The 27,921-nt window shown below is 47.1% G+C and overlaps 1 protein-coding gene across 3 annotated transcripts; it reads left to right on the plus strand.

The window, feature by feature from the left end:
• The first annotated feature begins 1,513 nt into the window (after positions 1-1,513).
• On the plus strand, positions 1,514-27,821 carry PNOC (prepronociceptin). Of its 3 annotated transcripts, none has more exons than XM_019031902.4 (4): positions 1,514-1,587; positions 13,560-13,708; positions 23,505-23,898; positions 27,399-27,821. In XM_019031902.4, the coding sequence occupies exons 2-4, from the start codon at positions 13,583-13,585 to the stop codon at positions 27,482-27,484; spliced, it is 606 nt and encodes a 201-aa protein (XP_018887447.2). In that variant the 5' UTR covers positions 1,514-1,587; positions 13,560-13,582; the 3' UTR covers positions 27,485-27,821. The 3 variants fall into 3 exon arrangements, with proteins under 3 accessions (XP_018887447.2, XP_018887446.2, XP_004046886.3); XM_019031901.4 differs by lacking the exon at positions 1,514-1,587 and adding an exon at positions 1,739-1,850; XM_004046838.5 differs by lacking the exons at positions 1,514-1,587; positions 27,399-27,821 and adding an exon at positions 1,740-1,850 and having other exon boundaries at positions 23,505-23,955.
• The last annotated feature ends 100 nt before the right edge of the window (positions 27,822-27,921 follow it).

Below are 27,921 nucleotides of genomic sequence, written 5' to 3' on the forward strand. Positions count from 1 at the left end.
AATGGGAAATGTAGTCTTTTAGCTAAGTGCATTGATGCCTGGAATAAAATCAAGGGTACCGTTTAGTAAAGAAGAACAGGGGAATGGGGATTGGGTAGGCAGCCTGCAATATCTGCCACATCATGTATGAAATCAGGTTCCAGGCCTGAGACACTGAAGTACATCAGGATGCAAAAGTGACCCCGTGTCAGTCAGTGAACATGCTGGTTTCCCAAAGAGTCCAAAATGGTAGCTGCGACCTGCAGTGTAAGGTTTGGGCAACAGAGATCTAAGTGAAGAATCATGAGTATGCTGGTCTCCTGAGCCCTTTTGCTGTGAACACAGATGGAAGGGAAATTTTATTCTCAGAACCTGTTGCTCTTAACCTGAGCAGATGTTTGCTGTCTTTTTCCTATTTTCTTTTTATGGAGATGTAATTCCCATAACATAAAATGCACCATTTTAAAGCATACAATTTGGTGGGTTTTAGTATTCTTGCTATGTTGTGCAACCATCACCACAGTCTAAATCCAGAACATTTCCATTACCCCAAAAAGGAACCCTATACCATTTGCAGTCGGGGCAGATGCTTCCCTCAATCCTTCTCCACCCAGTCCTGGGTAGACCAGAGAGCTGGACTTAACCATATGAATGAGTGCTTGAGCTCCTTGGATGACATAGGTTCAAACCCTGGGATTCTGGAATATTTTAGACCCTCTTAGGAAAACCAAGGACAGGGTCATGGTGAAATTCACCTAAGGTAAGGAAACGTGGGGTCCACAAGGATGCTAAACCCTCGAGCCTGTGCCTTCAGCCTGTGAGCTCCTTTCCTGCAGCCCACAACCCCCGGCGGCTGTAGACGACAAAGAGGCTCTGCAGTAAGGGACAGGGAAGCTTCCAGAGCTTCTGAGCCTCCAGGGCCCTCGGTAGTGATGCCCTAAGTTGCAGAAGCTTTAAAAGCTCTCTGTTGTGACACCAGACACTGATATGGGATTTCTACATCCAGGTGGTACTAATCAGTGTGAAAAGCAGGCTGAGAGGAGAGGGAGGATGCAGCACATTCATTAAGGGCCTCGTGTGTTGTAGATTCAAACAGAATCTCCTTTTTCTACTCACAACCATCCTGGGCAGTATTAGACTCATTTTCCGGAAGGAGGACTTGAGGTTCACAAAGAGATGTGCCTTGCTCTGACTGTACAGCCAAATTTCAGACACTTCCATCTGAGCTTCGAGTCTCAGCATTCTCCATTGCACCATGCTGTGGGCACCTGTGGAAATGCCTCCTGACCTGGCCCAGGGCAGGTGCAGCCACCTCTTGAGTGGCCTAGTTAGGGGCAATGACATTAGGTCGGGGCTTGTCTTAGCTCAGCCCTGGACTCCTCCGAGTCGGTGGGAGCTTGGCATGAGCTCCCCTCCCTTCTGCCTGCCTCCCATTCTTCACTCCTCAGGCAAAAAGGTTGCTCAAGGAGACTCCAGGATTTGGGGTCTGCCTCGTCACTGTCACCAGGAGGCTTTTTTTCTGACTTGCCAGAGCTCCCCGTCAGTCCTCACAGAGCCTCTGGAAGCACAGGGAAGGCAGCTGTGGGATCCTGGCTGAACAGAGTCCAGGTGAAGCAGGCTTGAGAACGGATTGATGGGGAGGTGGGGATGTCACAGGTCTGATGGCAGAGCCGGGGGAAGGGAACAGCCAGGAAGGCTTGCAGGTTCTGCTGTTTGGTTGCTGAAGGGGGTCAGTGTGTGTATGTGTCATGGAGGTGGGCAGGGAAGGGGAGGGCTGTGCGTGGGGGAGAGGATATATATGCTGGTGTGGCTGAGAAAGCGGAACCGAGCCTCGCATCCATCGGAGGGAGCCGGGGACTGACAGCTCTCAGGTAGGCAACTGCACGGGGCCCCCAGCCCGACCGCGACTAACTGGACTAACTGCGTGGAGCTCCGGGAGGGCAAGGCCACCAGGGGCTGGCTCCTCGGCCTCTCTCCTTTGTCCAGTGTGGATGCTGCTGGCCTCTTGCGAGATGGTTTCTTCATTCATCTCCTTTGTAGCGCTTGGATGGTGGGGAACGGGGGAGGGCTGAGTCTCTTTTTTAACCTCAGACAGACGCAGAAGCAGAAAGAGGGGAACTTGGAAATGAGGAAAAGTTTTGCTTCCCCAGCTGTGGCCCCTACGTGGTTGTTGCTCTGTGTCGAGAGGAGGCTGCTGGAGGAGTGAGGCCAGGGGAGGGGCAGGCACTTGGGAGGCGGCTTGCCTTCCACGGAGCGGCCCCCAGGAAGACCCTGGCCCCCTCATGAGGGTTTTCTCTCAGTGGCTTCCTTTCCTCTCAGATGCGGTGTGCAGGCTGCTTCTCCGCCTATCACTGAACTTGATGCCATCCAGATGGGAGTTTTTAATCCGGAGGGAGCCCTTCTCCCTTCTGCCCCCAGCAGAAATTGCTACAAATAATGGGGAAGCGCCGGATCTGGGGAGTGTGCTTCACCTGTATACACACACTGCTGAGCGCCACGGCGTGTGAATTCCAGAGAGCATTTCTACGGGCGTGACCTTGGTCTCCCAGAACCCGATTCATTTAGAGGGCTCTTCTCTTGCTTGGCATCCCTCTCCCCCTGCCCATCTCCCCCACCTAAAGGTCTTTGGCCAGGTCATGCAGAATACTCCGTTCATAGTCACCGCATTCCAACTCTCGAGGCTCTCTCAGCCACCTTCTTTCTTCCTCCTCTCTTTGTGCATCTCTCTCCCTCGAGTCTTGCTTCCCCGGCTTCACTACCCAGCCCCTCCTCCCCGAATCTCGCTCTGAACATGGGCAAGTTCTGGGGGAATTTCAAGTAAGGCAGGATGATTCGGGAAATGGACTATTTAAAGCAAGCTGCTTTGGACTTGAATACCCCCATCCTGCGCTTAAACATCTGTGTTTAGCTTCCTCAAGCAGCCCATAATTGCCCCAATTATAACCAATAACATTGTTCGGCAGACTAACAAAAGATGAGCTTTGCACGGCATTCGCCAGCAAGCCCAAACCAGAGTTTTCAACATAGATGGGAAAAGTAACAGCCTGGCTTCTTATCAAAACCTCCCAAAGCAAATACTGCTCTTTTTCGCTGCTTGTGGGTGGCTACTGCATGCACCCTCTTTTTTTTCTCATTTGTAAAGTGTGGCAGGGAAATATTCTACAAGCTTACACTGAGGCTGTGTTACCTTTAACAAAAAGGATTCGTGCTCCTTTGGGCTTGCTGAGTCTTCTGCAGGGGAGGGTCCCTGGAAAATCCATCCCCAACCATCACCACCTCTGTAAAAGCATGTGCCGCCTGGTGCTGCCTGGCGAGGGCGCTGTGGTACAGCCTCGGGTCATTTTGAGGGCGCAGTTTTGTTGCGCACAGGGCAGCAGCCCCTGCTTTATCAGCTGAAGGCTGAGAGTACTTAGGGATTTGTAAAATGCAGGCGAGTTTGCATTGTCAGTGAAGGGAGTGACTGCAGGATTAGGCTCAAACCTATGCTCCCTGGAGCCTATGACAGGAGCTGTCACTAAGCTATTCTGTATTCAGTCAATCAGGTAGTTACCGTCTACACTCCACCAGGCAGGGAGGCTTGCAGGGGCTCTAGGAGATTCAGCAGAGGTGATAATAACAGCACTTTACATTTGTACAACGATGTAGGCGCTTTCACACCTATTATCCCAGCAACAGCCCTGTGAGGTGGTGCCATTACCTCGGTGTTGCAGTTGGAGAAACTGAAGCTGAGAGATTAAATGATTTATTCAGTACATGGCAGGGTCAGGACTGAGCCAAGCCACTGTGGCTCCAGTTCATCTCCCCGTTACGGTCAGGGGTGCTTATGAACTCATAGTGGGGTCGGGGGTAGAGGAGAGACGTAACACAAACATGAGAAACAATTAGAGGACCATGCAAGGCAGGGTGTAATTCAGTCCTAAATCACATAATCCAGAGAGCAAGTGCTAGAAGAATTCGGGAGAAGGAGCACTTCCTCCAGGCATTCCTGGGATTCTACCAAGTGAGAAGGCAGGTGGAATTTGGATGGGTCAAGGGCTTTGAAGAGGGAGGCAGCAGCCAGGTCAAACACATAAAAGGAGGGCAAAGGAATTAACATTTCTTGAAACCCACTCTGTGCCAGGCAGTGAGCTAAGCTTGTCTACGTGCTTATTTCATGCTAATACACACGCGCACATATGCACACTGGTAGGAATGGGAAGTTTCAGGTGAGCGTTCTCTACTTGCACTGACACGGTTCAGTGATCCCTCATTTCTCCATCCAGCTCCACAGCTCCCAAAGCCCACGAAGGAAGCTTTGAAATATCTTGCATTCCGAGTCTGGGTGGAGCTACTCCTCAGATATCTTAGGAAAGGGATGGGCCCTTCTCAGAAAACGGGAGCCGTCCTGACAATGAGTGGCTGGTAGTGGCTTGAATTGCTGGGCTGTCATGAAGCAAACTGGATTTTCTAAACGCCTTTATTTAAATCCCACAATCGAACATAAAGCTTTCCATCTAATCACAAACTAGTCGTGAGATTTGGAGCACATCAATTTCAGGGGCAAGCCAGTTTTCTGGGCATCTCCCTGGATAGGCTACAATTAGTTTCAGTCTCAATTTTCTACGATCCTGTGGGGGGTTTTTTTGTTTGTTTCTTTCTTTTTTTTTTTTTTTTTTCAAAATACTGGCAGCTGCTTCAACATTGCAGAAGTACAAAATCATCAGCCCGGGGGCCCAGCCTGGCAGGTGGAGTAGATAGCATGCCTCACCGTGCACCCCAGCTCTGCCATCCCACAATGGCTCAGATCCAACCTCCCCTCTTTCCACACTGGCCTGCCATCTTCCCCCACCCTCCTTCCCCATTCATCCTTTCATTCATTCGGCCAAGGAACGTGTGTGGAGTTCCTGATAGGAGCCACACAGAGCAAGTGCCAGGAGCACAGGGCGGCCAGAGCGCTGGCTTCCTCCAAATTCACAACGGGCTTCAGGAGATTGAGACTTTTGTTTTTATCTTACCTTTCTTAATTTGTATTTTAGTGGATTTTATAATGTATGTAACTTATAAATAAATTAGGAATGTGTACTCAAAATCGACTGCTAGGGGTACAAAGTTAAAGAAGTTTGGCCGGGTGCAGTGGCTCATGCCTGTAATCCCAGCACTTTGGGAGGCTGAGGTGGGCAGATCACAAGGTCAGGAGATCGAGACCGTCCCGGCTAACACGGTGAAACCCCATCTCTACTAAAAATACAAAAAAATTCGCTGGGCGTGGTGGCAGGCGCCTGTAGTCCCAGCTACTCGGGAGGCTGAGGCAGGAGAATGGCGTGAACTCGGGAGGTGGAGGTTGCAGTGAGCCAAGATCGCACCACTGCACTCCTGCCTGGGTGACAGAGCAAGACTCTGTCTCAAAAAAAAAAAAAAAAAGAAGAAGAAGAAGAAGAAGTTTGAAGATTGTTGTCCTAGATTCATTGCTGTTTCTCTGTGTTTTCCAATATTTTAGAAAAGAACACTGAATGATTTTATTACATAAAAGTAAATAAAAGCTTTTCTTTCTTTCTTTTTGAGTTGGAGGTCTTGCTATATTGCCCAGGCAGGTCTTTTGTTGTTGTTGTTGTTGTTGTTGTTTACAGACAGGGTCTCACTCTGTCTCCCATGCTGGAGTACAGTGGCACAATCATAGCTCACTGCAGACTCAACCTCCTGGGCTCAAGCTATCCTCCTGCCTCAACCTTCTGAATAGCTAAGACTACAGATGTGCACCACCACACCTAGCTAAATTTTATTTTATTTTTTTTTATTTTTTTGTAGAGATAGGTGTCTTACTATGTTCCCCAAGCTGGTCTCGAACTCCTGGGCTCAAGCGTCCTAAGTTGCTGGGATTGCAGTTGCATGCCAATACACCCAGCTAAAAGTAAATAAAAGCTTTCCAAAATCTATTTAAATTATGTTGCCAGTATATGTGGGAGTGTGGCCCAGAACCAGGAAGATGGGAGTTGAGGGCTACTTTCCCACCAGCAGTAGCCCTGAACGTGTGTCTTTTGCCCCCTCCACACTCTTTCTATGGCTTTCCTCATGCTGCCCGGAAGCTACTTCCCCATAAAGCTTTCATCTCCTTTTGCTCTTCCCTTCTTCCCTCCATCCTCACTTCCAGGAAAGGACAAATATCTGGCCATTCATAAAATCAGAGAATATCAACCATCTCATTTAACTGCCTCTTCTTATAGAGGGAAAAGCTGAGGCCCAGAGAGAGAAAAGGTCTTGCTTAAAATCCCACAGGTAACGACAGAGCCAGACTAGAAGCCAGGACTCTTGTTTCTGAGCACAGCTCTCACGCGTTCATTTCTCTCCAGCCTGGGGAATGCTTGACCTGTGCTGGGCTGGGCAATTGTTCTTTCCTCCACCTCCTCTATGCCGTCCCCCTCTTTCCAGGTGGAAATTTAGATCAGAGGAGAGACACTTGAAGTGTAATTGTATCAGCCAGAAGAGGAAAAGAAACTAAAGCAGTCTCTCTCCATAATAGCTGGTAAACAAGCACAAGCTCCATTGTAGGAGTCTTATCTGCAATGGGTCTAAGAAATGGGGCATCAGGAAGACCCACCTATCTTCTGATGAACATGCAGCTGGTGCATAATGAAGGATCCCTGTGTGGACTGGAGAGAAGCAACCATAAAGAGGTTGTCATCAGCCCCGGCACAGTGGCTCATGCCTGTAATCCCAGCACCTTAGGGAGGCTGAGGCAGGAGGATCATTCGAGGTCAGGAGTTTGAGACCAGACTGACCAACATGGTGAAACCCCGTCTTTACTAAAAATACAAAAAAAATTAGCCAGGCGTGGTGGTGGGCACCTGTAATCCCAGCTACTCAGGAGGCTGAGGCAGGAGAATCATTTGAACCCAGGAGGCAGAGGTTGCAGTAAGCCGAGATAGCGCCACTGAACTCCAGCCTGGGCAACAGAGCAAGACTCCATCTCCAAAAAATAAAAAATAAAAAGTAAATAAAAAAGGTTGTCATCAGACAGGGAGTACAGACTTCAGGACAAGAGGAAGTCCTACACGAAGACAGCTGCTGGGATCACTGACAGGCAGGGTCAGACATAAGTCCCAGCTCTGCCACTTCAAGTTACATCAGCTCCTCAAGCCTCAATCTGCTCAACTATAAAATGGGGATGATAGCACTTACCCCATAGCGTGATGCTTATAAAGCAATTAGCGCAAAGCCTGGCTCATAGTGCTCTAAAGTCATAGTAATATGATTGCTATGAAATGCAAATAGATTCCACCGCAATGAGATGCCATCAGAATCTGGCAATCTTCCAAAAGCAGAAACGTGTGTAAAGTTGATGGTTTCCCAGAACACATGATTTGGAGTCAACACACCTGAGTTTAACTCCTGGCTCTGCTACTTATAAACTGGATGATCCTAGTCAACTTGCTTAACCTTTAAGAGTTTATGTTCATCTTAAAAAGGTGGGTTGATATTAACCCTAGATTACAGGGTTGTATAATATATGAATATAAAATTTTTTGGTAACCTGTCAAGAGTATTCTCTACATGTGGTTGATGAAAAGGATGGAGGTGTATCTGCCTCTAGCAAGAGCAGTCCCCTCTTCTCTGCTGGCAGCATCAAAATTACAGGACTTCGAATAGGTCATAAGACAAAACTCAATTAGGGTCCAGCTTCGGCTAAAGCTGCATATGTGATTCTCCAAACAGATAAGCAACTAATTATATTGCCCTTGGAAGCAAGATTACATGCAAATCGATTAAGGCCAAGCCATAGTGGTATTTTGTCTTTATAAACAGCAAGGCACAATTAAATTTATGAGGTGTCATTACCAAAAGAAAAGGCAATTCAACATTTCTTTATTCAATATGAGACGCATAGAAGTATTAGCTGAGCTTGGCTCACGAAGTGAAATACAAGCCATGGAAAAATCAGCCTACTCAGGTAACTTTTGATTTACTGATGTTTGCTATGGTTGTATAAAAATAGCAACAACCTGTCACTATTCCCATTTCACAGTTGAGAAGACTGAGGCTCACAGAAGTGAAATAATTTGCACACAGTCCCACCGTTACAAAGTATAAAGTTTCAGCATCAATGTAACAACAAACCTGTTATTATCCCCACTTTGTAGTTGAAAGGACTGACCATCTCAGGACTTGTCCGCAGTCACACAGGTCCACAGTGTAAGGTTTAAACACAAATACAACTCGTGAATTAACTAAGTACTCATCTCCATTTAAATACAGAACATCATCCAGCATGTAGATATAGTCAAGACTTCTTACAAATGAAAAACATCTACTGAGTTTTCAAAGTTCAAAATCTGATTTAACCTAGAACACAGTTGTAGTAGGTGTTGGGAAGTGTATGAGAAAATACAGAATGCTGTCTCTATAACGATATTTACATAATTTTGAGTTTTCACTGACATTAATCTCATTTTAAAGCTTGCAAGCCACCTGTAGAGTGGATGGAACTATGTGGTCATCTCCATTTTGCGGATTCTGTGAATTGCAGGGGGGAATGGGTAGCACTGAGTATGGATGGCTCCTCAAATAATCAGTGGAGTCAATTGTTAAAAGTGAGGGGAGACAGAGAAGGGTCGGGAGGTTGGAGTCCGAAAGGTAGATGTGCCTCTGACCCACAGGGAGGTCCTGGCTAGAGCCAAGGGCACTCAACAAGGTCTCCCCAAGTGCCAAGCTGCAGGGCCTCACATTTCACCTGCAGGAAGACTATCAAACGGAGCATGCACTACGTGTCCCAGAAGCTCATCTTCCTTTTACACCTCGCCCCTAAATCCCATTTACCCAGATTTTGAGATGGCAAGCATCAGTCAAACCAGCCAACATTTCCTGAATGTGCAAGTTGCCCCAGTTAATGAAGTTCACAAAAAACCTCAGCCAGAGAGCATTTTGCTAACATCTGTCACAATTTGTCAGCTCAGCCTATGCACACATTCTGTATTACAACCTCATATTAGGAAGGAAAGGAAACGGCTCCTTTTCTCCTCCCTTCCCTTTCTTCTGCGACGTATAGCCACTGCCACCATGTGGCTGTAGAGGGCACAGCCACGCTGTTTGGAACAAATTCTACAAAAATGTCTAGAAAGACAGAAACTTAGTAGAATGAGAAATGTAAGGCCGGGCATGGTGGCTCATGTCTGTAATCCCAGCACTTGGGGAGGCCGAAGCGGGTGGATCACCTGAGGTCAGGAGTTCGAGACCAGCTTGGCCAACATGGTGAAACCCATCTCTACTAATAATACAAAAATTAGCTGGGCGTGGTGGTGCACTCCTGGAGTCCCAGCTACTCAGGAGGCTGAGGCAAGAGAATTGCTTGAACCTGGGAGGTGGAGGTTGCAGTGAGCCAAGGTTGTGCCACTGTACTCCAGCCTGGGCAACAGAGTGAAACATCGTCTCAAAAAACAAAAAAGAGTGTTAGAGTGAATGCTGCATGCCAGGTTCTTTCCTTCTTTTCCTTTCGTATATATTCTTATTGCCTGTCAGTGCTTTTTTAATTGCTTACAAACATTAACCCACTAATCATCCTCTGAGATAGGTACTAATTTCATCCCATTTTTGCAGATGAGGAAATGAGAGGTCAAGTACAGCTAGCAAGCTTCAGAGCTGTGATCGGAAGCAGGCAGTCTGTAGTCATTAGCAGATGAGAAAGCACACATCACCGCCACTCTGCAGCGTGGGTCTGTTGTGCCTGTGTTGATAGATTGGGCCCCCGAGGCTCACTGGCCTCCCACTATGATGTGCTCTTCCAGATGCCAGGGCAGCAGAGGAGACTGATCTAACTCAGACCAGGGGGTGGACATGGCTTCCCAGAAGGGATGATGCTAGAGGTGTGTGTGAAGGATGAGTTGGAGAAGGATATCCTGGGCAGAGGGAACAGCAAGTGCCAAGATAAAAAGACATTAAGAAGCCAGGCACAGTGGCTCATGTCTGTAATCCCAGCACTTTGGGAGGCCGAGGCAGACAGATCACTTGAGGTGAGGAGTTCAAGACCAGCCTGGCCAACATGTGAAGCCCCATCTCTACTAAAAACACAACAATTAGCTGGATGTGGTGGTGTGCACCTGTAATCCTGCTACTCAGGAGGCTAAGGCATGAGAATCACTTGAACTTTGGAGGCGGAGGTTGCAGTGAGCCGAGATCGCACCACTGCACTCCAGCCTGGGCGACAGAGTGAGACTCTGTCTCAAAAAAAAAAAAAAAAAAGAAAGACATTAAGAGCCTGATACAGTTGGGAGCTACACATGATCGGCTGAGACTAGAGGCTATGCAAGGTTAGGTGCCAGGAGATGAAGCAGGAGTTGGTCAGTGCTAAGTCCTTGGAGCTCCCCCTGACAGCAACAAGGTTATAAAATTAGTTTAAATATAAGGTGACATCATCAGATTGGAGATGGCTTGGGGGGAAGCCAGATCATTAGGTGGACTAATTAGGAGGCTATTACAATAACCAAGGCAATAAATCTCAACTAAAGCCCTGGTCCTTGGGATAGAGAAGAAAAATTAATCTCAAATGCATTTGCGATAGTCATTTATGTAGGCACTGTGTTCATTATTTGTTTCAAAACCCATCTCAAATGTGAGTTCATTGGCCAGGTGCATTGACTTATGCCTGTAATCCCAACACTTTGGGAGGCTAAGGTGGGAGGAACATTTGAGGCCAGGAGTTCGAGACCAGCCTAGGCAACATGGCGAGACCTCATTTCTGCTAAAAATTTAGAAACTAACCAAGCATCCTGGGCTCAAACAATCCTCCCAGCTGCTTGGGAGGCTGAGGTGGGAGGATTGCTTGCACCCAGGAGTTCAACGCTTCAGTGAGCCGTGATTGCACCACTGCACACCAGCCTGGGCAACAGAGCGAGACCGTCTCAAACAAACAAAAAGTCAATTCATTGATTTAACAAACACTTATTGAGCACCCCAGTAGTCATCATCCTCTGGGTATGAAATGCTTTGATGAGACACAAGAAGAACTGGGGTGGGCTCAGCTGCAGGTCCCTCCTTTGTTCACGTCCTTCTCATACCAGCACTTCCCAAACTTTGGCATGGATACAAGTCACCTGGGAATCTTGCGAAAAATGCGGATCCTTACAAAAAATTAGCGGGACCTGGTAGCATATGCCTGTAATCTCAGCACTTTGGGAGGCCAAGGCGGGCAGATCACAAGGTCAGGAGTTCGAGACCAGCTTGGCCAACATAGTGAAACCCTGTCTCCACTAAAAATACAAAAATTAGCCATGATGCTTGCAGTGAGCTGAGATTGTGCCACTGAACTGCAGCCTGGGTGACAGAGCAAGACTCTGTCTCAAAACAAAAACAAAAACAAAAAGACATGCAGATCCTGATTCAGTGGTTCTGGGGTGAGGCCCAAGAGTCTGCATTTCTAACAAGATTCCAGCTGGTCTGCAGGGTGCATTGGAGTGCCAAGACCTTCTACAGTTCCTCAATATCATCTGAAGAAAAAGCAGTAAAGGCAGTCATTTTTGGTTTTCTACACTGAACTCTTTATTAAGGGAACTGCATACAGTGAAATGCACAGAATGTAAATGTACAACTCAATGGGTTTTGGCAAATGGATACACCCCTGCGACTTCAGTCAAGAACATTTACTTTTCTAGAAAATTCTTTGTTCCTTTTCCATTTAATCCTCTACCTAAAGATGGTTCTACAGGGACCCAAAATGATACAGTACAGGGAAGCATCTTTCAGATTTAGAAGCCTTGATCAAAAGATAAGTTTCAAGGAGAAACAGTGAAAACTGCACACCTTTCAGGCAATCCTACATAAGATTGCAAACCACTGATCTAATCAACCAATCCTTGGAGCTACTATCTTGGAATAGTTTCTTTGTTCGGTTTTGAATAGCAAGTTCCACATGCCAGGGCCTGTGCTTGGCCTGGAATGCCAAGGTGAATAACATGGCCCTTTGCTCGGGAAGCCAACTGTCTTAGTCTGTCCAGGCTACTGTAACAAAAGAGCGTGTACTGGGTGGCTTATAAACAACAGAAATTTCTTTTTTTTTTTTTTTTTTTTTTTTTGAGATGGAGTCTTGCTCTGTCACCCAGGCTGGAGTGCAGTGGCTTGATCTTGGACCACTGCAACCTCCGCCTCCTGGGTTCAAGCAATTTCTGGCTAATTTTTGTATTTTTAGTAGAGATGGGGTTTGACCATGTTGGCCAGGCTGATCTTGAACTCCTGACTTCTAGTGATCCACCTGCCTCGGCCTCCCAAAGTGCTGGGATTACAGGCATGAGCCACTGTGCCCTGCCAACAACAGAAACAACTTTTTCACAGTCCTGGAGGCTGGGAAGTTTGAGATCAAGGTGCCTGCAGATTCAGTGTCTGGTGAAGGTCTATTCCTGGTTCTTAGATGTTGCCTTCTTGCTGTGTCCTCAAGTGGTGGAAGGGACTAGCTAGCTCTCTGGGGCCTCTTTTATAAGGGCACGAATCCCATTCATAAGGGCTCTAGTCTTATGATCTCATCATCTCCCAAAGGTTCCATCTCTCTCTCTCTCTCTTTTTTTTTTTTTGAGACAGAGTCTCGCTCTGTCAACCAGGCTGGTGTGCAATGGCACAATCTCGGCTCACTGCAACCTCCACCTCCCAGGTTCAAGCAATCCTCTCGCCTCAGCCTCCCAAGTAGCTAGGATTACAAGTGTGTACCACCACACCCGGATATATATATATATATTTGTATTTTTAGTAAAGACAGGGTTTTGCCATGATGTTGGCCAGGCTGGTCTTGAACTCCTGACCTCTAGTGATCCACCCGCCCTGGCCTCCCAAAGTGCTGGGATTACAGGCGTGAGCCACTGTGCCTGGCCCAAAGATCCCATCTCTTAATATCATCACGTTGGAGGTTAGGATTTCAACATAGGACTTTTAGGGAGACAGAGATAGACCATAGCACTAGCTCACATCTGACAGGGATAAGAGGCAAGTACCTGGAAGAGAGAATTCGGGGCATAGGGGGGTTGGGGGCATTCCTGGCTGCAGCAGGGAAGGCCAGGAGGATGAAAGGAAGCACTTGAGTCATTAATAAATGTCATATTTTACTCATCTTACTTTTGCACAGCACTTTGCAAAACTCCCCTTACAGATCTCATTTCATCTCCACAATAGGCCTGTGATAAGGCAGGTGCCACTGTTCCCCTTTTATGGGCTATGAAAACTGAGGCTCAAAGTGGTTGATTAATGTCACATGCTGGTAAACTGCAAAGCGATGCCTTTAGCTCCCAAGAAAGCTGTCTCTGCCACCACACAGCTGCTCCCAAAAGTGCCTGTATGGTGTCGAGGCCAGCCAGGTGGCAGGAATCACAGGGGTGTCCTGCCACCCAGGACTAACCCAGGAACCCAGACACTAACAAGCCTCTGCGTGAACACTGAGCCTAGGTGATAGGCCGGGTCACCTATGGCCTTGACAATTTACACCCCTGCAAAGTGAATCGCAGGCCCCTAGTGCCATCCTGCCAGAGACAGCAGAGAAGTGTCTTTCCTGCATTCTCTGGGTTAGGGTCTCTGGCCCTGAGCAGCCCCCTGAGAATGGCTGTACTCATTGCCATGCTTCCTGTATGTTCCAGCACCTGCTTCCTGCTCCTGCACCATGAAAGTCCTGCTTTGTGACCTGCTGCTGCTCAGTCTCTTCTCCAGTGTGTTCAGCAGTTGTCAGAGGGACTGTCTCACATGCCAGGAGAAGCTCCACCCAGCCCTGGACAGCTTCGACCTGGAGGTAGGTCTCCAAGGCAAGGCAGAGAGGCTGTCCTCCTCCCTGACTACTTCCTCCCTCCCTACTCCAGAGCAGACTCTGAGTGAGAAGCCAAGGCCTCTCCCACAGCTCACAGGACTTGCTCAGCATTACATGGCCCATAGGAAACAGATCAGACAGGAGCTGCTCTTCTGACCCAGAACCTTACGATCTTTCCACCTTACCACCTGCAGGAAGAGCCCTGCCTGTGATGCCAGGTCATTCCCAGGATTAAAATAATGTTACTCATTTCAGAGAGTTTGGCAAATTCAGAAAAGTATAAAACAAGAGAAATTTAAATCCTCCTTAATTACACCAGTCAGAGAAAGAATCCTACTTTTTTTCACTTACTATATTATACCAGGATAAATTTCTCATGTTATTATTTCTTTCCATGAGTTTAGTCTACAGTTGGCCCTTGGTATCTACAGGTTTCACATTCAAGGATTCAACTAACCATGGATAGAAAATATTCAGAAAAAAATAAAAAATACTAATACATCAATGAAAAATAATACAAATAAAGCAATACAGCATAACAACTACTTAAATAGCATTTACATTATATTAAGTATTATAAGTAATCCAGAGATGATTTAAAGTATACAGGAGGATGTGCATAGCCATTTTATTGATCATTTTTATTTTTATTTATTCATTTTTTTGAGACAGAGTCTCACTCTGTCACTCAGGCTGGAATGCAGTGGTGCGATCTCAGTTCACTGCAACATCCACCTCGCAGGTTCAAGCAATTCTTCTGCCTCAGCCTCCCAAGTAGCTGGGATTACAGACACCCACCACCACGCCCTGCTATTTTTTATATTTTTAGTAGAGACGGGTTTCACCACATTGGCCAGGCTGGTCTTGAACTCCTGACCTCAAGTGATCCACCCACCTCATCCTCCCAAAGTGCTGGGATTACAGGCATGAGCCACCGTGCCTGGCTGCACAGCCATTTTATATAAGGGACTTGAGCATCTGCAGATTTAGTATCCTGAAACCAATCCCCTGTGGATACAGAAGGACCGTGTAATTTGTTTAACCACTGAACAGGTATGTGCCCTTTATTTTATTTTATTTTATTTTATTTTTTATTTTATTTTTATTTTATTTTATTTTATTTATTTATTTATTTTTATTTATTTATTTTTTTTTTTTTGAGACGGAGTCTTGCTCTGTCGCCCAGGCTGGAGTGCGGTGGCACAACCTTGGCTCACCGCAAGCTCTGCCTCCCAGGTTCATGCCATTCTCCTGCCTCAGCCTCCTGAGTAGCTGGGACTAAGGTGCCCACCACCACACCCGGCTACTTTTTTTTTTTTTTTTTTTGTATTTTTAGTAGAGATGGGGTTCCACCGTGTTAGGATGGTCTCAATCTCATGACCTCGTGATCCATCCGCCTCAGCCTCCCAAAGTGCTGGGATTACAGGCGTGAGCCACCATGCCTGGCCTGTGCTCTTTATTTTTGATATTGCAGATAATTCAACAGTTAACCCCTTAGTACCAAAATGCTCTCTTATATTTTAAATTTCCAACTTAAGGTGCAAATCCAGTATTAACTTTTTCTTCATTAAATAAACTGCTTTGTCAACTATCTACATTTCAGTCCAGATAGTTACTCCTCTCCTATTAAATCCAGTATAGCTCAATTGATTTTTACTTTATAGTCAAATAACTTCCTTCAAAAGATGCCATCTTTTAAACCCCTTAACCTTTGAAAAACACCAGAAGCACCACAGTTCCTTAAGGCAAATGTACAAATGTAGAACCGAGTATTTGCAGGGGGACTAACACACCCTGGTGTCTCCCACCTCCAGATAACAGAGGAGGAGATAAAATCCAGCAGACCCAAAGCACCAAGCTCTTGGGCTCAGTGGTTTTCAAGCCCATTTTCCAACCAGTCATAACTACCCAGGGCATCTCCAGTTAACCAATTCACTTACTATATTATACCAGGATCAATTTCCCATGTTATTAACATTATTACTTTCCATGAATATAGTCTACAGTTGGCCCTCGGTTAAGTGGTTACAGTAAATGTCTCCTCTTACTCATCCACCGTGTTTCTCTCTGAGCTCTTACCTTGCTGATGATTCCCTCCTTCAGGAACGCCAGCCCTCTCTCGGTCCATGTGCCTCATTCTCTTCCTCACTCTGGCTACTGTGTTGGTTCCTTGTCCTCTCCCCACTCCCTACACATAAAGGATCGCCAAGATTCTCTGCTTTTCACCTCCTTCTGAGAACCCACCCATACATCCCAGGCCTTCTGCTCCTCCCAGGCTGCAGAAAACTCCTAGAGGAATCCTCCTGAACTCCTCTCACCTGGGCTCCAGACCCGTGTTCCCAATCACTTTCCATAGTTCCCAGAAATCCTGCCTTCTCTTCCTGCCCTGCCATTGTGCCTGCCACAGCCTCCTCCCCCATCCATAAATCCCAGTCGCACTTCAAATCCCAGATTAAGTGTCCTCTGGTAAGAGAACATTGCATTGATTCTCCACCCACCCCAGTGGAGTGGGCCCTCCTTCCTCATGTTCTGATTGTTAGTTGTATCTGCAGGACTCTCTCTCCCCATATGGAGTGAGCTTTCTTTACTGATGGATCTGAGTATCCCAGCACCCAGCACAGCGTGTGGCACAGAGCATAGCTCAATAAACACATCCCATCCCACGGAAATTGGAAGATTCTAAGACCATTAGTCTCCTAATAGGCACAACTGCTGCAGTCTCTGTAAAGGTTTCACATTTCCATCTTTCAGAGACTCAAAAATTTGGAGCATGTCTGCATCTCTCCATAGCATCTTAAATATCTGGGGTCTAGACAACATTATCAGCTCTACTTCTTTGAAACAAGTCAGAAAATGGATCTGTAACAGCCTCACAATGGGGGACTAACACCTGCACAGTGCTCGCTAACCCCCCGGAGGATGTGGCTGCCTGCTTGTTTTTGTTTCTGGTTTGTATTCACTTTTAACCTATGTTTAAGTTTAATGAAATGCCTAGAATGTAGGCACTCAAATCCATTTCCAAATCTGGCAGCCTTTGACTATGTCCATTCTGTGAATGATCAGGGGACTCATATTTCAGCAAGGGTCACTTCCCCAGTCCTTCCACCAAATTACATAATCCTGAGCTATTCCCAGGGTCCTCTGGATCCTTGGCTTCATCAAGAAACTTTTTATTTCTGCTCCTAGTAGACTATTTGAGTATGGCTGCTTGTTGTTAGACTATAATTTTTATTGGTAAATGACTCACACCCAAACCCATTGCAACGTCCTGGCCTTTAACCTAATTGTGAATGGTACTTACTTCATCAGCTCAAGGAGAAAAAACTGGATTCACTGAGTTGTTTTAGAGACAAAAATAAGGCAACCAATCCCCAAGAAAGAGTGTGGGGAAATTTATTTCAAACTCCCTAAAATTTGGCCTGGTGCAGTGGCTCACACCTGTAATCCCAGCATTTTGGGAGGCTGAGGCAGGTGGATCACTTGAGGCCAGGAGTTCTAGACCAGCCTGGCCAACAAGGCGAAACCCTGTCTCTACTAAAAATACAAAAATTAGCTGGGCATGGTGATGCATGCCTGTAATCCCAGCTACTCAGGAGGCTGAGGCAGAAGAATCACTTAAACCCAAAAGGCAGAGGTTTCAGTGAGCTGAGATCATGCTACTGCACTCCAGCCTGGGGAACAAAGTAAGACTCTGTCTCAATCAATCAATAAAATTCCCTAAAATTCTACTGCAAAATGAGCTACCTTCTGGTAGTTCTATCTTCATGAAATGAAAATTCTAATGAGGTGACTTGCAGTAGGAGTTCCTTATATGTTTGTCTTCTACGCTCATCTGCTGTATTTGTCCTCAGATATTCTAGCAGGACCTCACAAAGCAAATAGCTCCCAAATGTCTCTTGGTCAGAAGTGGTGTGACTCTTTAGTGGCAGAAACTTGACCACCTTTGTGAGCTGCTCCTTTCATCCCCAATGGGTTCATGTGCCTGTTTCCCACTTTGTACCCTAATCTTTGAGCCCAGACACCCAAATGGCCATTTGCTCACTTTCCCCATAAGCCCAGATTTACAGATGAATTTGGCAGCCATCTGAGACTCCAGATGCCCGTACGCATTCTGGCTTAATATAGCAATGCCATCAGCGTGGGCTGCCAAAACGTGTCCAGCTCACTTAATAAGCCATTAACCCATCTCTGGAAAAAGGCTGGTGAGTTCCCCACACCAGAGGGTCAGGCATTAAGCTCCTATGCCCATCTGGTGCTACAAATGCGTTGTGAATTTAGCTTCCTCCTATTTGCCCAAAACCCTCTCCTAAGTCAAGAGTTGAGATGATTTTGTTAGCATCTAATTTATCTAACAGTGCATCAAATCTGGGTATGGACTGTGGCATCTGGTTTGATCACACAATTTCATTTTCTCTGACTGACACAAAATCTAATTACCATCTGGGCTTGGAAACCCAGGGGCTCACAGAAGATCTAAGCATCTCCAAGTTTAACAACTCTTCCACTTGTTTCCATAAACTGACGGAGCAGAACAATTCAACAAGCAGTTTGGGGCTCCTATTCTGCAAGGATTGGGCCAAGCATGCTCAAAAGTCAGATCCAGCTCCCCCACTCTACCCTTCTATGACTTTCCCAGTGCTAGCCACACTTCTCTGCATCCCTGTTGACTTTGTAGAGCAGAGTTTCTCAAACTTGCCACTATGGGCACTTTTGACTGGGGAATTATTTGTTGTGGGGGTTGTCCTGGGCACTTTAGGATGTTTACTGGCATCCCTGTCCTCTAGGTGCCAGTAACACACACACACACACCAGTTCTGACAACCAACAATGTCTCCAGAGATTGCCAAATGGCCCCTTAGTGGGCAAAATCACTCCCAGTTGAGATCCACGCCTGTAGAGTACTAACTCAACAGGATTCTGATCTGAAAGAATATACTACACATTGATTCTAGCTAGTTTTCTTCCAAGTATTTCAGGAGCAGGCTAAGTACAGACCCAGGTGACTCTTTCTCTGTAGGAGTCTTTAACCACCGTGTTCTGTGATGGCTTCTTCCTCCTCAGAGCAAGTTCCAAAACAGGATTTCTCCAGGTATCATCCAGTCTCAGAATCACCTGAGCTGTTGCTAAAAATACAAATTTCTGGGCCCCACCCCTTGACTTAGTGGATCAGAACCTCCAATGCTTTAGGCTAAAAATTTGCATTCTAACAAACTCCAGTAGCGTTTTTTTTTTCTTTGAGACAGTCCCGTTCTGTCACCGAGGCTGGAATGCAGTACAGCAATCTCAGCTCACTGCAGCCTTGACTTCCCAGGCCCAAGCAATCCTCCCACCTCAGCCTCCCAAGTAGCTGGAACTGTAGGCATGCACCACCACACCCCACTAACATTTTTATTTTTGTAGAGATGAGGTCTCCCTATGTTGCCCAGGCTGCTCTCAAACTCCTGGGCTCAAAGGCGCCTCCCTCCTTGGCCTCCTAAAGTACTGGGATTATAGGCAGGAGCCACCATGCCCAGCACAGTAGCAATTTTTATAGAATACTCCAGAAGTTTGCAACTCCATTGTTCTTAAGGCAGCCCTCCCTATCTATGGAAGTTACCTGTCATTTTTTATAATCAGTAACATTGCAGGTGTGAAAAAGTAGTTCCCTTCATCTCCCTGCTGAGGTCATTCTGTCAGCAACTAGGTTCCATGTGTTAAGCATCTCTGAGCAAAAGCTAAATGAAAAAGCCATGCTCAGAAAAACCACGGCTTGAGCATCACTAGGGGACAGTGTCACCTCCTGTGACTAATAGGTGGACTTGGACAGGTTGCTTCTTGGAAACCCTACCAGGGAAGGAAAGAAACATTCCTGTCAGACCCAGTCCCTGCCTGTCCCCTCCAGTCCAGTGGAACATAGGCAATACTCCCATCCAAACCTCAGCTCTTGGTCTCATAGAATCCTTCTTCTTGCATTAATTGCCACCAATTCATATTGCAAGCACACAGAGGTAGCTGAGTAGATGTCTTGGACTGGGCCACAAGGCATCTTTGAGTTCTTGTTCAGGTTATACTGTTATCTAACCGTGTTGTTTTGGACACATTACAAAACCACATCATAAAATGCAAAGGTTGAATTATATTCATGATTTGCAAACCCAGGCAAGTATCAGAATTACCTGACCTTTGTAAAATTAAGTTTTTAATTCCTTTGTAAAAATAAGTTTTAATCCCTGCTTCTATTCTTCAGAGATTTAGTTGAGTCTTGAAATTCTGTTTTGTTTTTTTTGAGTCAGAGTTTCACTCTTGTTGCCCAGGCTGGAGTGCAGTGGTGCAGTCTCGGTTCACCACAACCTCCGCCTCCCAGGTTGAAGCGATTCTCCTGCCTCAGCCTCCTGAGTAGCTGGGATTACAGGCATGCGCCACCACGCCCAGCTTATTTTTTGTATTTTTAGTAGAGACGGGGTTTCTCCATGTTGGTCTGGCTGGTCTCAAACTCCCAACCTCAGATGATCCGCCTGCCTCAGCCTCCCAAAGTGCTGGGATTATAGGCATGAGCCACTGCGCCTAGCCGAAATTCTGTTTTTAAAAGCTCTGCAGGTGATTGGGACTGATATCCAGGTGTGGGACCGACATCCAGGTGTGGGACCCTTTAGACCACGTGTGGGCTCTGTCTCCAAAGAAAAAAAAAAAGAATAAAAGAATCCTGGAATCCTGGACTAATGGGACAGATGAGTAATCAGATAAGCAAAGGGTGGCAGCAGGGTGACAGGAGCTGCTGCAACAGTGCACATGCTAAGCACTAGGGGCATCCCAGTCCTGCTTGCAACTAGCTGCGACCCCTGTTCTTCCAGGGACTCTTTCTCACCTCTTTTCATTCCCTTCTTTTATACTCTCAGCTAAATATAGAGTGACTTCTTGATTAATTCATCTCAGTTCAACTAACCTCTACTGGAACCCTACTCTTTACTGGAAGGAGAAGATTCCTGCAAGGGATTCACACATGAGTAAGATGTGGTCCCTAACTTGTCATATTCTGCCTTAGAAGGTATTGCAATTTAATGACATAAAGCATTAAAATTTCCACAAGAGGAATACAAAGTTCTGTGGGAAGACAGAGGCAGGAGAGAGTGATTCTTGCCAGGGAACTAGAAGTTATCAGAGAGGGGCAGCACTGGAGCTTGTCTGGGTCCCAAAGGATGGATGGAAGGATGCAAGGAGGTCATTGCATCCAAGGGACAGAGAGAAAGGCATGCAGGTGTGAGGAGCTTTGCGGTGTTTAAGGCACTAGGAACAGCCTCATAGGCCTCAAGGGGTGTGTGATGAAGAATTGGAAATAAGACCTAGATGGTGGGCTGGACCAGGTGGTAGAGGGATTTGAATGCTTTGCTCAAGAGTTTGCAGCTGTTTTATGGATATGATTAAACAATTAGACAGCTGTGAGCAAGGTAATGACATGATTAGTTACTCTTCAGGAAGGGTATCCTGCCAGGGGTACCACATTGATGACAGTGGCAAAGACCAGAGATGCGGAGATCAGTTAGGGACCCACTTCACCTAAGAGGCACTTAGGCGGTGGTAAAGGGAGTGGGAGGAGGGGCAGAACTGTAGACTGGCAGGATGGGGGCAGTGAGAGAGGAGGAAAAGATATGCCCAGGGTTTGAAATCTGAGTCAACTGGGGACTGAGGTGCCACTCAGAGACAGGGACCGAGAGGCCAAGCAGAAGGACAAGTATATCAGATAAGAATGAAATTCACCTGCTAGTAACAAACATCTAAAGTGACAGCGGCTGAAATCAATAGATTCAGTTCCTCACAAGGAGTGAGAAGGGAACAGCCCAGGGCTGCAGTGGCAGCTCCAGTCTCCTCTCTCTTCTCTGCCAGTCGGCAGCTTCTAGCCCATGACTCCCATCCTTTGAGTCGCTGCATGGTTTCTAGATGGCAAACACAATGTCAGCCCAAATGTCCACATTCCAAACAGAAAGTTGGAGGAAGAGGAAAACGGAATGTTCTTCCCACTTAAGTCAGTCTCCTACTTTCTTGGAAACCCCACCTGATGCCTGATCACCTTTGTTTTTTCTTTTTAGGCAAAGTCTCACTCTGTCACCCAGGCTGGAGTGCAGTGACATGATAGCCCACCGCAACCTCCGCCTCCCAGATTCAAGCAACTCTTTTGCTTCAGCCTCCCCAGTAGCTGGGATTACAGGCACCCACCACCACACCCGTCTAATTTTTGTATTTTTAGCAGAGATGGGTTTTTGCCATGTTGGCCAGGCTGGTCTCAAACTCCTGGCCTCAAGTGATCCGCCTGCTTTGGCCTTCCAAAGTTCTGGGATTACGTTTCCTTTTTTTTTTTTTTTTTTTTGAGACAGAGTCTCGTTCTGTCGCCCAGCGTGGAGTGCAGTGGCACGATCTCGGTTCACTGCAAGCTCTGCCTCCCGGGTTCACACCATTCTCCTGCTTCAGCCTCCTGAGTAGCTGGGACTACAGGCGCCCGCCACCACACCCAGCTAATTTTTTTTTTTTTTTTGTATTTTTAGTAGAGATGGGGTTTCACCATGTTAGCCAGGATGGTCTCGATCTCCTGACTTCGTGATCCACCCGCCTCGGCCTCCCAAAGTGCTGGGATTACAGGCGTGTGCCACCGCGCCCGGCCTACACTTCCCTTTTTATGTCGTCAGCTACTTATGGCTCCAAGGAAGCTTGGGAAACATATACGTTGCCTTTAGGAATAAAACAGTGTTCTGTGCATAAGGAGAAGGGGAGATGAATACGGGCCAGTTGCAGCCTCTGCCCCAGAAGGTGACCTGGAAGCCAGGCAGGAGCTCCACGCTATGATGAGGAGCTCTGCCTACTGACTCACAGCAGTAAGGTCAGGTTGAAGTGGGGTTTCCAGCCGGCTAAGGCCAGAAACCTGGACTGAAATTAGGGGTGAAGCCAAAACAGCAAATAGGAAGAAAAGCTGGGGGCAGAGGCTTCCAGGAGACCCAATCAGAACCAAGAACGTCGGAGGTGGGGGGCCAAGGTCAGAACCAGCCAAGAGGGGGTGGAGAAACATCGTGGTCCAGCTGGTGGCTAGAAGTCAGGGTTGGCAGGAGAGGCAGAGCAGAGTGTTCCTAGGAGCCGAGCGGGTCTGCTGGGCTCTGGTCTGATGATGGCCTCTCTCCCCACACCTGGAACTGGATCACAGGTTCAGCCCCGCACGTCCAGCCTGCCTACCACCCCACAGGGTCTTGACCCCATTTGCTATAAATGATACACAGATAGTGACGACTGCTGTACGCGGGATGAAAAATTAACAACACTTAGGTAGATCTTTACATGGTGACCTTAAAATAAACCTGCAGATTTGACTACATACTTTCACATCCCCAATTTCTTTAACCCATGTGACCTCCCACAAGCCTGAAGAGAGAACAAAATAAAATTCTTTATGGGTGACAGTCATGAGCTGTGCTTGGCTCCAAAAACCCGACTAAAGATGTAACAAGGTGCGGTGTTGGGCGCATTTATCCTGTGTTATCTTCCTATGTTAACGTGCTGTGACACCAGAGGTAAGTTACGCTCACCTCTCTGACCCCTGGTTTCTTTGTAAAATGACGGAGCTGGGTCAGATGATTCTCTGCTTGTTTCCAATTCTGAAATTCTACGAACCTAAAACCTGTGTAAAACTGCTCCACGTTATTTGATAACTTAGATGCTTCAGAAGCACTTGCACTGGTGCAGTGGGCCAGATCTCCTCTCTCGCCCTGGATTAACAGAGGTCCTTGTTCCTTCTCCCCTCCTCTCACCCGTATCTTTGCAGGTGTGCATCCTTGAGTGTGAAGAGAAGGTCTTCCCCAGCCCCCTCTGGACTCCATGCACCAAGGTCATGGCCAGGAGCTCTTGGCAGCTCAGCCCTGCCGCCCCAGAGCATGTGGCGGCTGCTCTCTACCAGCCGAGAGCTTCGGAGATGCAGCATCTGCGGCGAATGCCCCGAGTCCGGAGCTTGTTCGAGGAGCAGGAAGAGCCCGAGCCTGGCATGGAGGAGGCTGGTGAGATGGAGCAGAAGCAGCTGCAGAAGAGATTTGGAGGCTTCACCGGGGCCCGGAAGTCGGCCAGGAAGTTGGCCAATCAGAAGCGGTTCAGTGAGTTTATGAGGCAATACTTGGTCCTGAGCATGCAGTCCAGCCAGCGCCGGCGCACCCTGCACCAGAATGGTAATGTGTAGCCGGAAGGGGCGCTCCTCCCAGCTGTACCGGCCACTGCAACCCATGAGTGAGTTGGGCACCAATAAGCTGGGGGCAAGGAGAGACCTCACACACCAACTGTCTTAGCCTTGCTCCCAGGCCTAGAAGCACATTCATCTCCCCGCCCCCTCCCCACTCCACACACACACACCCCGCAAGGAGTCCAGCCCACCCTTTCTCTAGGCAGCAAAGATTTTCCTATGATTGCACCTTGAAGCTGACCACTTCCGGCTAGAGACTGGTTACCATGGGGATAATAGTAGTATGTTAAGATAACTAATTCCTCTATCACTCCCCAGGAGCTTAGTTACTATGGGGACAGTTAAGTGGACCAATACGCCCATCCAGTTGCCACAGCAACCAGTCAGCTCACCTTTCCTCAAGATTGTCTCTCTAAACACCAAGAGTGGAACCTACTCTTAGCCATTAGCAGAGTCCGATTACCACAGCTATGATGGTGCTATTTCATCTTCAAAGACGGCTTACCTATCCCCTCTCCTTTCCCCAGCTCTCAGGGTGCCTGGCTCCATGGAAACATTAAAGTTTCCCATTTTACCTGGCCAAAGAGTTCCTGTTAAGATCAGGAGTTGTGGTTTCTGCTCTTCCTCCTTCCACAAGCCATTTGTCCATCCTGCCACCTTGCCAGAGAGGGACTGATTCCTTGTGGTCAACGGTATCATTACTGAGCAAGACGTGGAGAATTTGGTCCAATGGACCTAGTAGCTACTAGAATATGGACTAAAGGGGTTCATCTTCTTTCCTCCATTTTGCTTCTTTCCAGCGTGCCATTTTTGTTTTGGTTTTGTTTGCTTGCTTTTATTCCTCTCTTTCTTCCTTGTTCTCTCTTTCTTCTGCTCTGTTCCTATACCCACAGGCACCTTATACAAGTCCACATGTCTAATTATATACATCAAATACCCTGATTGCCTGTTCATTCAAAACCCAACTTTCCTTAGGATATCAATGAATACATCACTTTGAGTGGCATTGGCAACCTAGCACAGTAGAATTTTCTGAAAATTTAGGAAACTCCCAACCATCAAGGCTATGTGCCTTAATTTGTATATGGGAATATGATCATCTGCAGAGTCCCATACGTCTCCTTAAATAGCTAAGAAACTTGCCGTATTCATCCATTTTGCATTGCTACGAAGGAATACCTGAGGCTGGGTACTTTATAAACAAAGTTTATTTGGCTCACATTCTGCAGTCTATACAAGAAGCATGGCACCCGCATCTGCTTCTGGTGAGGCCCTCGGGGAGCTTTTACTCATGGCAGAAGGCAAGGGGAGCTGGCGTGCCACATGGCAAGAGGGGGCAAGAGAGGGAAAAGGGGAGGTCCCAGCCTCTTTAACAACCAGATCTCCCATGAACTCATTACCATAGGGTGGGCACCAAGGCATTCCTGAAGGATCCACCCCCATGACCCAAACACCACCCACTAGGCCCGCCTCCAACATTAGGGATCACATCTCAACATGAAATTGGAAGAGGACACACTTCTAAACTGTATCATTGTCCTAACACAAAGAACCAGTCAGATCATCAAGATCACCCCAAAACATTGCCCAAGTGGGGCTTTTCCCTGAGTCCGAGCATAAGAGAAAAATGTCTGCATGTGCTATTTTAAGTTGCGTCCCATGTGTCAGAGGTAGCCGTGTCACTAATAACCTTCCTTGATGATATATTAGTACATATGCTAATGTTTGGTGCCCACACTTTAGCATGGAGACGGCCCCTTTGCAGGTAGGCCAACATGTTCACCACGGGCCTGTTACCAAATATGGGCACGTGTATTAAGTTGTGAAGAGAAAGCTGATGTGTTTATTTTAGCAGGATGACTCATCTCCAAAGGCCCCAAATTAACCTGCACTGCTTTTGAAGTCATACTCACTCTTGGATCCTTCACAAGCCTCCTATTTCTTTCTAACACATATCTGCACAGCACCTAACAGTAAATCGTTCAGAAGTAGCATGGGTTGAATTCTTTCAAATCTTAAAGACATTCTTCTTTAAAGTGGCTCTTCAGGGACACTGAAGCTCATGTCTAATTCTGAACGATGGCAATGTTCTTTACCTAAACACAGTTGAAAATCAGGCCCATTAACAGGAATCCATTTATTTTTTAAAAAATGATTTGAGCCTCTATCCAGGCAATTGGTTTTTCTAATCTTCTATTATGCTTCCAACTGAGAGGCACTGAAACAAAACCAGTAAGGAGCTTCTGTCTGTGGCTCTGCTCAAATGTCAAGTTCTGGATGGAAACTGGAAACATTAACCAGCTCATTTGGGTATTATTGATGACTCTCCTTTCTCCTTCTGCAACCATCTCTCTGTTTCTTTTCCCCCAACATGCACAGTTGGTGAGTTCCAATATGGATATTTATAAGTCTATAACAGCCGGCTTCAACCTTGTTTTCATCCACATACACACACCCCAACCTGCCCTACACATGATGGAGATGTCTCCATCTTGGGGGACTCTTGTTACCAATGCTGTCCTTGACTTCTAAGATACCTAATACTAATAGACATGGAGAAGGCTGGGAAGAAGTGGGGCCACCTTACACTGGAATGGGATAAAGAACCCTATTCAGGGCCGGGCGCGGTAGCTCATGCCTGTAATCCCAATGCTTTGGGATGCCGAGGCTGGTGGATCACCTGAGGTCAGAAGTTTGAGACCAGCCTGGCCAACATGGTGAAACCCCGTCTCTACTAAAAATACAAAAATTAGCCACTTAGCTGGGTGTTGTGGTGGGTGCCTGTAGTCCCAGCTACTTGGGAGGCTGAGGCAGGAGAATCGCTTGAACCCAGGAGGCGGAGGTTGCAGTGAGCCGAGATTGTGCACATTGCACTCCAGCCTGGGCGACAAGAGCGAAACTCCGTCTCAAAAAAAAAAAAAAAGAACACTATTCAGAAAGTGTAATGATGTCCTAGGAAGGAAAGGTGTTGGGGTGCAGGCCCACCTCTAGACAGAACTTGTCACAGCTGGTCTTAGGGTTCTGCCTTCCTTTCCCCTGACCCTATACTGCCTTCCTCTTTTCTGCTACCCTTAGGCTTTGACCCTTCTAGGCAATGGAAACTGAGCACATTCATTCGTGGTCAGGTTATCAGTGCCATCAGGCTCAAAGAGCACTTGCAAAGAAAAGAACTGTAAAACAAGGGCACTATTTCGCATGGGCTCCGAATACCAGCGAGAACTGTTCCCCGGGAAGGGGCTTGCCACTGTGCCTATCGAGTCACAGCCTACAGACCTCCCGTTTAGTCTATTAGTCCAGCCAGTAGACCTGGGGCTGGGGGAGCAGATGTGCGGAGATGCTGAGGACCCCTCTGGCTGCGTTAGGAACGATTTACTTGGGTTGATAGCTTTTCTTTGCCTCCCTTTCACTGCTTCCGTCTCTAGGGGGAATAGAAAAGGGTCAGAAAAACCATCAGGTTTGCCATTTTTTTAATCATTTCTGTCTCCCCAGGCGTCCAGGTGATCCCCCAAACAGCATGTGCCCAGCCCCAGACCTGCCGCCTGGGAATCAGGATTCCTTCTTCCCCAAGGCACTGAGCGCCTGCAGATCCGGCAGGCTTCGTTTGCCTCCAGAACCTTCCCGTCTGATTGTTCCTCCCCAGCCCCCTGGCATGTTTCACCACAACCCTGTTGCTACATCAGAGTGTATTTTTGTAATTCCTCTAGCTACCATTTCAATAGCCCCATCTCTCCTGCTCACCCGCCTCTTGCCCCTTCTAGGGGCAGGTGAAAGGAATAGGAAATTGAACCTGGGGTTTTGACTTGCCACTGCCATAACTTGTTTGTAAAAGAGCTGTTCTTTTTGACTGATTGTTTTAAACAACGATTTCTCCATTAAACTTCTACTGAGCAAATGGTTAATAAATTGGTTTGCTGTTTTTAAGTGAAGTGACAGAAGCAGACTCTGCACACACACAACCAGCGCTGCGGCTCCCAGGAGGCAGAGGTAAAAAGCGCATGGCACTGCTGTGTAG

The sequence above is a fragment of the Gorilla gorilla genome, chromosome 7 (assembly GCF_029281585.2).
Source record: "Gorilla gorilla gorilla isolate KB3781 chromosome 7, NHGRI_mGorGor1-v2.1_pri, whole genome shotgun sequence".
Lineage (NCBI taxonomy): Eukaryota > Metazoa > Chordata > Mammalia > Primates > Hominidae > Gorilla > Gorilla gorilla.

Bases quoted from the DNA above. Each gene is read 5' to 3' on its own strand.
- PNOC (XM_019031902.4), top strand. From the start codon at position 13,583: ATGAAAGTCCTGCTTTGTGACCTGCTGCTGCTCAGTCTCTTCTCCAGT. The intron at 13,709-23,504 runs GTAGGTCTCCAA...GTATCTTTGCAG, and splicing joins TGGACAGCTTCGACCTGGAG to GTGTGCATCCTTGAGTGTGA. The intron at 23,899-27,398 runs GTAATGTGTAGC...CTGTCTCCCCAG, and splicing joins GCGCACCCTGCACCAGAATG to GCGTCCAGGTGATCCCCCAA.